An 11401-nucleotide genomic window follows, 5' to 3' on the forward strand; every position below is an offset into this window, starting at 1 on the left:
AACTCGTCCAAACAAACAATAAAACAATTTTCAGGAAGTTGTATATACCCTCTGCCCTACACCACGAAAAATCTTTTAGCTTTTTAATTGAGGTTTTAACTATGTGTGCACCAAAGTGAAACTTAACCAGAGTGATTACACATATCTCAATTTAACCAATTCTTGAAATTAGCACAAAAATATCAAAAAAAAAACTATGCACTTAAATGGATTATTCTTGGATCTGAAAATTATTCGGTTTTTTGTTACCCAAATAAATAAAGCCAAATGGAATTCTAAATTTGTTTTCCGTAAAATAAGAATCATGTTTCTCTTCTCCACATTCTAACGGTGGACCACACTCTTAAGTTGAACTGTAAAGAGCCGTTTGTGTAATTCCATATCATTAACTGCCAAGATGAATTACATATAGTCTTCTTCGTAGTCTAACTACTGAGAAGCCGAGTAAAGAACAAAACAAAAAGTAAAGAACAACAAAATATGGTTTCTTTTATTCCTCTTTAATTTGAAAAACATTACTATATCATTTTATAGCCCAATTCCTCCACAAGGACCACAAACAATCCAACCTCATAGGCCATAGCTGTATAGCTCCATCTACCTGTATTATTCATCTGTCCTCAACTTCACCTTCTTCCTCAAAACTCGCAGACCCCTTTGGCACACACACTCCCCAAAAAAATGAAATCTCTCTCTCTCCTCCTCCTCCTACTCTCTCTCCTCCCCTCTCTCTCCTTCCCATCCCTCCTCCTCCAAGACAAGCTCGCATTGCTCGACTTCTCCAACAGCCTCCCCCACTCGCGTTACCTCAACTGGACCGACTCCTCCCCGGTCTGCACCCACTGGACCGGCATCACCTGCAACCCCGACCGGTCCCGGGTAATCTCCCTCCGGTTACCCGGCGTCGGCTTCCACGGCCCCGTTCCGCCCAACACCCTCGGCCGCCTCTCGGCCCTCCAGATCCTCAGCCTCCGGTCCAACGCCATCACTGGCCCTTTCCCTTCCGACCTCTTTAACCTCAGTAAACTGTCGTTTCTTTACCTCCAGTTCAACAGGTTTGCCGGGCCGTTGCCAGCTGATTTCTCCAAGTGGAAGAATCTGACTATTGTTAACTTATCCTACAACGGGTTTAACGGGAGCATACCCGTTTCGTTGTCGAATTTAACCCAGTTGCAGGCCTTGAATCTTGCGAATAATTCGGTTTCGGGTGAGATACCGGATTTGTACTTGCCGAGTTTGCAGCAGGTTAACTTGTCTTGTAACAGGCTTACTGGCATTGTGCCCAAATGGCTTCAGAAGTTTCCTAGTTCAGTGTTTAGTGGTAATGATGTTGTGCTGGGAAATTATAGTACTAGTGTTCCTACTGATGAGTCGAATTATTACCCGAGATCTGAGAATGTTGGAAAGCTAAGCGAAATGGCGGTACTGGGGATTGTGGTGGGTTGTTGTGTTTTGGGGCTAATTGGGTTTGCTTCTATTTTGGTTGTTTGTTGCTTGAGAAAGAGAGGTGAGGAGGATGTGCTGTTTTCGGGGAAATTGGAGAAGGGGAAGATGTCGCCGGAGAAAGTGATTTCGCGGAGCCAAGACGCAAACAACAGGCTGTTTTTCTTTGAGGGGTGTAGTTATGTGTTTGATTTGGAGGATTTGCTCAGGGCTTCTGCTGAGGTGTTGGGGAAGGGGACGTTTGGGACGGCCTTTAAGGCGGTTCTTGAGGATGCGAACACGGTGGTGGTGAAGAGGTTGAAGGAGGTGAGTGCTGGGAAGAGGGATTTCGAGCAACAGATGGAGGCGGTCGGGAGCATCAAGCATGCGAACGTGAGTGAGCTAAGGGCGTATTACTATTCAAAAGATGAGAAGCTACTTGTATATGATTACTTCAGCCGGGGGAGCGTTGCTGCAATGCTACATGGTATATTAATTTCTACAATCTTTGCAATTTCTGACTTGTTACGTTAACAACAAATTTTTGTTTCCGTTGCTTGCTTCAGAGACCACCATAGTACTAGATAACCAGAATATGAAACCGGTTTTTGGTTCGTAGAACGATCACGTAAAAAGGAAATCTTTGTTGGTTTTAGGAACAATCACCTATAGAGAAACTCTTATGCTGGTTGGTTACATTGTATTTATCTGAACAATTTCCAGTGTAGGATATAGAGGTACTCTTATACTAGAGGGTTATAACTTACATGATTTTGCCATTTTGGTCATAACAATGGTCATTGTAGGACACTGAACTTGCTCATAGTAAAACCCAGGTATATGAAATCGAAGTTTCTTATTTTTCCCTGTGGCAGGGGCCCCTCAGATCTTGTCAAAATGTTGATCTATCATCCTTATAGTGTTTATATTTGTGGTTGAATGTAGAAAAGTAAGTTCCAATCCTCAATCTGATGATCTTAACAGTTTTGAGTACAAAGTTTATTGGAGCAACATGTTTGGCATACAATTTCTGAGAAATCAACGCAAAAACAATAAAGTGCTTCAGATGAATTTTTCTCACGCTCGGTTCTTGATGGAATTCTCTTGCCTTTAAATTTTGGAGGGAATACTCCATTAAATTTCCTCAACCTACTGCCTTGATTCTTGGAAGCGCTTTCGGCTCCTTGGGAGTACATGACTGATTTGAAAGTTTGCTGAGTTTTGTAACCTGAGCTTAGCTGCTGCTTCTGGTTCTTGTTGTTACATAAAAAAAATGACATCTGAACCTTATGTTACTTCGATTATTTTAGATGCAATTCTTACACCAACACTACAGTACAACAGCTCTAAGTTTCAAGTTCAATTTCTTGGTTCTTAAAAGTACTACCACCATTTCATAAACCGCTTAGACCCATATAGCTTAAAATGCATGAAGGAAACTTATCTCGGTCAGTTTTGGATATCTGATCTTATTTTGGTCCGTTTTGGATAACTGAACATTAGCATCAAACCTTAGTACTGATCCTATTAGGTGCAATATTTCCTTTTGCCGCCGTGATTGGCAATTGTGAGAGTTGTGATTTGTAGGATGAAACAATTGTAGAGCAAGTACTGCCCTAGATCCTCGATTTCAGTCCTTGGTTAGAAAATGTTGCAGTGTGACCGAAAACACCAGTGTCAATTGACTCAACTCTATACTGCCAGTAATCCATCTACTTCATTTGTATTTTGCCAGGTAAAAGAGGTGAGGAGAGAATCCCTCTAGATTGGGATACGCGACTGAGAATATCCATTGGTGCAGCCAGAGGCATTGCTCGGATCCATGCAGAGAACAACGGGAAGCTTGTTCATGGCAATGTAAAGTCTTCAAACATCTTCCTCAACTCTCAAAACTACGGTTGTGTGTCAGACCATGGGCTGTCGGCAATAATGAGCCCACTAGGCCCACCTATTGCCCGAGCTGCCGGTTACCGGGCCCCAGAAGTGACGGACACCCGCAAATCATCGCAGTCATCCGATGTCTATAGTTTTGGCGTCCTGTTGCTAGAGCTCCTCACTGCTAAGTCCCCTGTCTATTCCAACGGTGGCGATGAGGTCATCCATTTGGTCCGGTGGGTCCATTCAGTGGTACGAGAAGAGTGGACTGCCGAAGTTTTTGATGTAGAGCTGTTGAGGTATCCGAATATAGAGGAAGAGATGGTGGAGATGTTGCAAATAGCATTGGCTTGTGTCGTGAGGATGCCGGAACAAAGACCTAAAATGCCAGATGTAGTGAAGATGATTGAAAATGTAAGGATGACTGATTATGAGAAGCAGCAGTCGTCTGGAGCCAAATCTGACAACTCAACGACACCGCAAGATGCTTCTGGGTTAGAATCCTCAACCCCGTTGTGAGAGATCATTTTGAGTTTCTATTTTGCCCCAGCCTGGTTGTTGTTGTACTATTATCCTTTTGAATACATGGTTGAAATGTGGTTTCTTTCACCCTCCTGGTGAACAGAACTAATTGTAACTTTTTATAGACCTGATCATGGGTTTTTGACAGTGTTTCGTTCGGTCATGTATCGACTTATCACTGTGCTTTTGTCACAAAATCAAAAACAGTGTTTTGTTTGGGCATGTATCGACTTATCACTGTGCTTTTGTCACAAAATCTCTCTCTCTCTGTTGATGGTTAGAGTTTTAGCTCAAGGCCTGCAGTATGGCAGGAGCCTTTGATTTCCTCTCTGTTGTTTGGTTTGAGATGAAAAAGAAGAGAAATGAACCAAATAGAGTAGTAGGAATGGTAAAATTTTCTCTCTAATTTTCTCGCACTTACGTTTGTCATTATTTTCCTTTCCTTTCCCTCACCTGCCACAAGTTCCAAACAGGGTGTTACTGGTTGTTTAAAAGAAATGAATGATAGAAGAGAGGGGTATAGGAGTGAGAAAACAGGAGAGGATTCAACCATCATTTGTTCAGTTAGGAGAGGAAATGGGGAGAAGAAAGGGCAGGAAAAAGGATAGATTCATCCAATCCATCTTTGTATGGCCATTTCCCCTCTTTTTAGATGGCTTTTGTTGAACTGTTAGGGAGCCACATTTTCTCATATTTAGGACCCTCAGCGGACTGATCCATTTCAGACCCATTTTAGATTTCACAAAAATTATCGGAGCAACTCATTTTATTCAGAGTTCTTCTAAAAAAACTGCTCCATCGGGTATTGGTCGGAGGGGCTAATGATAGTAAGAGTTTATAAATTGAGCGCTTAATTTTTCTGCCAATATCCCGTGATCTTATAGTTTTTTTATCGCGTGCACTTGAAGATTATTTTGTTTTTGTAAAAAGCACCTAGCAAACAAAAATGGAGGATGAAAGATTGACAAAACAAGAAGGTCGGATCCACGGTCAGCGAACAAATATAAAAAAGGAACAAGCGCCTATTAAACCGTGTTGTCATGACTTTTTGTTGGTTCTTTAAGGATATTTTTATCATTTTAGAATCGTCGAGAATAATCATCCTAAAAAAAATTATGAAAAAAAGGAGTCCATCATTAGCGTGCGTATTTATTTTTTCAAGATAAATATGTTTGAAAATAATACAAAAAAAAAAAAACAATATCCAATTGACATCATTTTTGACTTAGCTAATATTCTTAAGAATTTCTTTGAATGGTCTCCACTATCAAATGAGGCCAAGATGGGCTCGCAAATGGGAGTACTAGACTGTTTAATCGCTTTCCTATTGACCAATAAACTTATTGATGTTCATTCATGATAAAAGTTCGTCACAATTAGCTCACAATTAGGGTGGCAAATTGAACCCAAATTTAATTACAAATTCAAACCCACCCACTGCTAAGGGGAAGGGAAAGTGACGGCCTAGGACGTATTTTGATAATTAATACCCGTCAAGAACGTTTTTTGATAATTAACTCAACCCATTCAATAAGTAGGTCATAATGAGTCAAACCCATTTATCAGTTGAGCAGGTTGGGCTTGGTTTTTAAAAAAATAGTCTCAGTTGAGTATGAATAATTGGTCTTATAGCTAATTCAAATGTAAATGGGTCACGACTTATTAGGGACCCAACTCATTTACAAACCCCCAAATTGATCTAAACCCATCCATTTGTCACCCCTGGCTGACTGTAGAATATCTTTCAAATTTAGTAAATTCATGGAAAATCATTTTTATTTACTGAAAATGTACTCTTTTAACCGGGTTAAAACTCGGAAGACGGGCGGAGCTAAAAACAAAAACCAATGGTTCATGGGTCAACCAATAGTAAAAAATACTCTACCTGTCTTTGGGGCTTGTTTGTTTGGGGTCTCTAAATTTCTCTGCATGGTTCCTAATGAATTTTCTCTATCTTCATCTCTTTTCACTCATTACTCTTAAAAACTTTCCTCAAAATCCAAACCGAAGAGGGTTTAAAGTTTGAGAATAAGTTTTGTCCGGATGATCTGTATCCGGACAAGGGGCTGTCCGGATAGCCCCTGTGTGGGCCCCTTTCGCCATCTTTTTGAAAAATCCGAACCGTGCATCTTGTAGGGCCCGCAAAATAATATCTTTACGCAAAAATCAGTTTGTTCAGGCATCGATAGGTATGTCAAAAGTTGAGTTTTTACATGAAAAAACGACCGTGAAAAGTTTAACTTTAAAAACAGTTGACAGATCACGGTCATCCATTTTGCTGTGTATAAACTCAACTTTTGACATATCTATCGATATTCGGACAAATTAATTTTTAGCATTGCTACATTATTTTGCTGTTCTATAAAATGCATGGTTAAATTTTTTTTAAAAAATGCGCAAAAGAGGTCCACACTGGCTGTCCGGACAGCCCCTTGTCCGGATCATCCGAAAGAACTTTTTCTCTTAAAGTTTTACCTAATGGAGGCCCCCACACCGGCAAAAGATTCACCAATGGCGCGTGAGCACTCTCTAATACCAGAGTTTAGATTCTGAAAATTCTGATGAGTAATTATTCTATGTTCCCGGAGCACTATGAACATAGCAACAAATTATGGAATATGAACATTATCATTCATTTTTGTTGCAGAAAGTCTACCCCACCGCTTTGTTTCACCTCTCTCCCTACTAATCTCAATTCTATTGTCCAAAATTATTTTGGACGGTCCGGATTTGAAAAGAACTTTTCATTAAAAGAGTTCTTTTAAAATTCAAACAATTAATTGTCACAACAGACGATGAGATTGAGTGTTGCGGTGGGAGAGCGATGGAGATAGGACCGCTCTTTTTGTTGCGTGGTTCTGCACTACTCTTTTGTTGGGTGGTTAGGAGATAAAAAGTGACCCATCATATGGTGACAATATTTTATTTATGAAAAGTATGGCATGACAATGCTACTTGATACTTCAGATTATCAAATAATAGGCCAATTCTAGTAATTCTTTTTCGGATTTTGTGTTGGTGCTGCACAGTGAGGTGCACAGTATCGTACTGCGCATATTAAAGCCGTCGGATCGTGCATTCGACGGGTCGGGTCTCATCTCGGTAATCAACGATCGAGAACCATTTATTGGTGCACAATCTGACAGCTCGGAGGTGCCCAGCACGGTGCTTCTCTCACCCCTGCACAGCACCATCCCAATTGTTCTTCTCCACCCTATCTCTACCTATATATACCATCTCCATACCCACCCTGTAAATTTCTCCGTTCTCGGAATCTGGAACCAGAGGAGGATCTTCAAGGGGTCTCTCTCTCTCTCTCTCTCTCTCTCTCAGTAGCTTGTAGTCTATTTCTCTCCCTCTATACACATCCATATGTAGCTGAATTTTTTTGTGGTTTTAGGAACCTAGGGCTTGGGGTCATGGCTTCGAAGCGGATCTTGAAGGAGCTCAAGGATCTCCAGAAAGATCCTCCTACCTCTTGCAGCGCAGGTACGATTCGTCGTCGTTTTCAGATCCCCAACTTCTGATGTCATTTTCATCTTAGGGTTTTGGTAATGTTCTGTCCTCTGTAATTTTTGATGACTTTAGATTTTTCGAGAATTTATACGGTGTGAGCTGTGTAGTTTCGTATTGTTAAAGAGTTTTAGGAATAAGTTTTTCTGTGTTTGCAATTCACAAACACATTGATTTGATTTGGCATGTTTTGAGGTATCTATGTTCTCGTTGAGATTTTTGGAAGAAAAATCACATTTTTTTTTTTTGGCAAGTAAGAAAAATCACATTTTGTTGAGGACTATAGCATAGTTTTATGGTTATGTCTGGTTTATATGTGGGTACAGAGCTTAGTCACGTAATCCTTCAATCAATGTTCTAAAAGTCGCTAGGCGCTAGTTGGGCGGTCAGCCACCTTCGAGTGATTAATCGGATTAATCAACGATTACTTGGTGCATACTAATTAGTAATCGGCGATTACTCGTTAGTCGGATCTAATGGATAGGCACCATCGATTAATTGCCGATTAATTTCTTGCTTTAGAACACTGCCTTCAGTAGTGCCCTCCGCTACTGCTCTCGCCTTCAGTAGTGCCCTCTGCTACCGCTCTCAATACTTACTCTGCTCTCGTAATTTTAGTAGTTTGGGATCTTTTTGAAAGATGCTTTCATGCTCGTGCTTCAGCTCACGCATGCGCATGCGAATTATGTGACTCAGCTATATATTATGAATTCATGTGTGTATATGTGCATATGTCATCCTCCTTGGCCCGATGATTTAGGTCTAAGACTTAGGACTTTGCTCCCTCTTGAGATCTCACGTTCAAAACCCTCTCAGGTGCTATCAATTCTTGTGAGGGCAGTCCATACGAGGTTTTGCCTGAATTGAAATGGGCCCCCTGCTTGTAATTGATGGGATTGGCCACCAAGGTATTAGTCTAGGTGTGCGTAAGCTGGTCTGGACACCTTGAGTTATTACAAAGATATGTCCTCTACGGCGGTGAATTTTTTTCCCTTGGTGAGGTATAAAGTCTAGATTTTGAAGGCATCTTAAATTGAGATTTTAGGTTTTACGTAGACGAATTAGCTGTTCTATTTACTCTTTGCTGCAATCTGAACTGAGGAGGATAACTTTTGGACGTTTGAGAGCAATCCAATAAGCTGCATTAACTAGTTGAAATGCTATCACAAAGGTTATGTTTTCATGTAGTTGGACATTCATTCTTCGATTTAGGAAGGAACTTGCCGGTTTATGGAGGAAGGGTTTTTCTTATTTCACTGATCACCCCTGGAGAGCGCCTTTAGTTGTGAAATGGACTCAATTCTTGCAAACATGGCTCTGGCAAGGTTCAAATGAGTATATAATGTTCATCGAATGCTAACAAAATCATTTTCTTGAAGTGGGTAGATGCTTAATACTCAGAAACATGGCTCTGCAAGGTTCAAATGAGCGTAGATTTGCCTTTAAACATAAATGCAATAGTTTGTTCAGTTTTGCTTTCCTTTATTCACTGTAGGCCCAGTTGCAGAGGACATGTTTCATTGGCAAGCAACAATTATGGGTCCTGCTGACAGTCCTTATGCGGGTGGAGTGTTTCTTGTTACCATTCATTTCCCCCCGGATTATCCATTTAAGCCACCTAAGGTATTGCAGCTTTCTTTATCTATTGCAGCTCTCTCTCTCTCTCTCTCTCTCTCTCTCTCTCTCTCTCTTCGCTATAGGCAGAAGGGATCCAGGTTTGTCGTGACATAATATGATTTTTTCAAAGATGCATGTTTCTGTTATCTTTGAGTTTTTGAGATTCAAAGCACATTGAATTGTTTTGTGGAATGTTTTTCACGAGACTACTCATTTCCTGAACTTGCAAAACATACCAAAGGAATAGCAACACCTTGACTGCTTCTTTCGAGAAATTTAGAATCACTGGATGGAAAATTAAGGAATAGTGTATTATGGTTATCGTTAGCTAAATATGGTTTGCTGGTGTTTAGCATATTGCAGCTTCTTTTCTTTGTCTTTCACCTCTTTTCTTACACCAAGCTACAATCTCAAAGAAAAAGTAAGGATTTTGCGGCTTAGGTGACAACCCGACAGGACACTAAAAGTTTAGTGAGCTTGCGAACTCACATGCGACTATCAGGGACACTGCCACATTGAAAGCGTGGTTGTTGAAGGAACGAAGGGTAAGAAAAGAAGGTTGTTTTGCGGTTTTGAAGTAATGCAATAGAGACAACTCCAGTCCCTGATGGGATGACCATAATTTTTGATTGACAAGATTCTTAACAAGACTTTCATTGCTTTTATCTGAAAGAAGGATGGTTTCTTGGAAGTGAAAGTCCTTAGAGGTTGTATATGATGCATTTATTATGGGATACTTGACTGATACCGTGTCATAAAATTCGTGCCATTCTTTGTTGAAATCTTGAGTAAACTGGACCAACTGGTGCTTGAAGCGGTACTCTTTGATGAGAATATTGAAGGCCACACTCTTTGATGAGAATATTGTATGAATCCCAACTGTCTTGATCAAACGGTATTAGACATTTTCCAGTCATCCCTACTTTATCAGTTGCTTTACTGTCTATTGTTCTATTACCAACTATGGGAAAGAGATAATCACCACAAATTTTCATCGATAAGTTCTGAGTTGTTTTTTATGCTTTGAGTGGTTGACAGGTTGCATTCAGGACCAAGGTTTTTCACCCAAACATCAATAGCAATGGCAGCATTTGTCTTGATATTTTGAAGGAACAGTGGAGCCCTGCCCTAACTATTTCAAAGGTGAGGGGGTGGTTCTGTTACTTTTGCTATGCAATTGTAGATACATGTTGGATTTTGAAGTCCTAGTTTGGTGCTTTCTTTCTTTTACCCTACAGCTAAGCCTTGTCATTTTCCTAATTAGCATTTACATTTATTTTAACTGCTTTCTGGATTTTTATATGGAAGAACACTCCAGTTGTATACTCGTCATAGTGTAGGCCTATATTCTGTTTTCTGGATGAAAAGTTAAAACAATTCCACTGTTTCCAACAAATTGGACAACTTATTTTTAGTTCCTGTTGTTCAAAAAAATAGTTTAGTTCCTGTTTCCGTTGCATGATTGCATCCCATCAAATGTCTAGTATTTCAGTTAGTTTTGAGAACAAGCAGTTCCTACTTTAGAGGGGTTGGTGTCCACTTACCTGTGCTCATCCGTCCTGCACATATTCCTGATAGTGAGACCAAAACACTCACCCTGTGATGAGGTGATCAAGTCCACATTTTCTTTGATAACCGGGTCCCAATGCCCTAAAGGTAACAACCGGGCAAACCTCGAGTGGCCATAAGGTTTGGAATGATTGGTCTTCGTGGGATTCCACCTTGTGATATCTTGGGGGCAAGCCCTTTGGTTGATGTCCCATTCCCCTTCGACCAATCCCCTCGGGGTTGATAATGAAGTACACATTACAAACAAGATTGAAGTATTTCAAGAGGTATTTACACTTTTGGGTGGATTAATTATAGAGATACCATCGTCATCAAGTCGACAAGGAGTCCATACCACTCATCCCCAGAAGAAAATTTCTTGAGAAGAGTGAGAGAAAAGAATAGGACTACTGTGGATGCTGCAGAACTAGTGAATACTGAATAGTGAGGGGAACTTTTGTTCTGTGGAATTTTGGGTATGCTTTATTCTCTCTGGTGCTCAAGCTGATTAAGTGACAATGTGTTCATTTTGTTCAGGTGTTGCTGTCAATTTGTTCTCTGCTAACGGACCCAAACCCAGATGATCCTTTGGTGCCAGAGATTGCTCACATGTACAAGACCGACCGGAGCAAGTATGAGACTACTGCCAGGAGCTGGACCCAGAAGTATGCAATGGGTTAGGTTGCTGTGCAGTTTGTTCACAAGAAGGCTACTTTGTTCTATTTGTCTTATGATGTATTAATGTAGTGTGATCTGTCTTGTTGTAAGATGGGCCGAAAAAGGTAAGAGGGTTTAATAGCTGACCCGTACCGAATGACGCTTTGCTTTTTATATGTTTGTATGCAAATTTGTCGTGAACTTTTGCAAGTTATTTTTCCCAATTTTATTCAGACATCTTGAAACA

General features: G+C 40.4%; 2 protein-coding genes across 2 annotated transcripts; both read left to right on the forward strand.

Moving 5' to 3' along the window:
- Positions 1-455: 455 nt before the first annotated feature.
- Positions 456-4041, forward strand: LOC131316310 (probable inactive receptor kinase At4g23740). Its single transcript, XM_058345636.1, has 2 exons — positions 456-1909; positions 3158-4041. Exons 1-2 carry the CDS (start codon positions 682-684, stop codon positions 3814-3816), a joined length of 1887 nt encoding a protein of 628 aa, XP_058201619.1. The 5' UTR covers positions 456-681; the 3' UTR covers positions 3817-4041.
- A 2789-nt stretch (positions 4042-6830) lies between these two features.
- Positions 6831-11401, forward strand: LOC131318200 (ubiquitin-conjugating enzyme E2-17 kDa-like). The gene is made up of 5 exons (XM_058348033.1): positions 6831-7121; positions 7220-7308; positions 8828-8955; positions 9988-10092; positions 11035-11401. Exons 2-5 carry the CDS (start codon positions 7239-7241, stop codon positions 11176-11178), a joined length of 447 nt encoding a protein of 148 aa, XP_058204016.1. The 5' UTR covers positions 6831-7121; positions 7220-7238; the 3' UTR covers positions 11179-11401.

Source organism: Rhododendron vialii, chromosome 2a, assembly GCF_030253575.1.
Source record: "Rhododendron vialii isolate Sample 1 chromosome 2a, ASM3025357v1".
In the NCBI taxonomy this organism is placed as follows: domain Eukaryota; kingdom Viridiplantae; phylum Streptophyta; class Magnoliopsida; order Ericales; family Ericaceae; genus Rhododendron; species Rhododendron vialii.

Excerpts from the sequence above, each read along its gene's own strand:
- LOC131316310 (XM_058345636.1), top strand. The coding sequence starts at position 682 with ATGAAATCTCTCTCTCTCCTCCTCCTCCTACTCTCTCTCCTCCCCTCT. Across the intron at positions 1,910-3,157 it reads CGTTGCTGCAATGCTACATG|GTAAAAGAGGTGAGGAGAGA; the intron begins GTATATTAATTT and ends GTATTTTGCCAG.
- LOC131318200 (XM_058348033.1), top strand. The coding sequence starts at position 7,239 with ATGGCTTCGAAGCGGATCTTGAAGGAGCTCAAGGATCTCCAGAAAGAT. Across the intron at positions 7,309-8,827 it reads TCCTACCTCTTGCAGCGCAG|GCCCAGTTGCAGAGGACATG; the intron begins GTACGATTCGTC and ends TATTCACTGTAG. Across the intron at positions 10,093-11,034 it reads CTGCCCTAACTATTTCAAAG|GTGTTGCTGTCAATTTGTTC; the intron begins GTGAGGGGGTGG and ends CATTTTGTTCAG.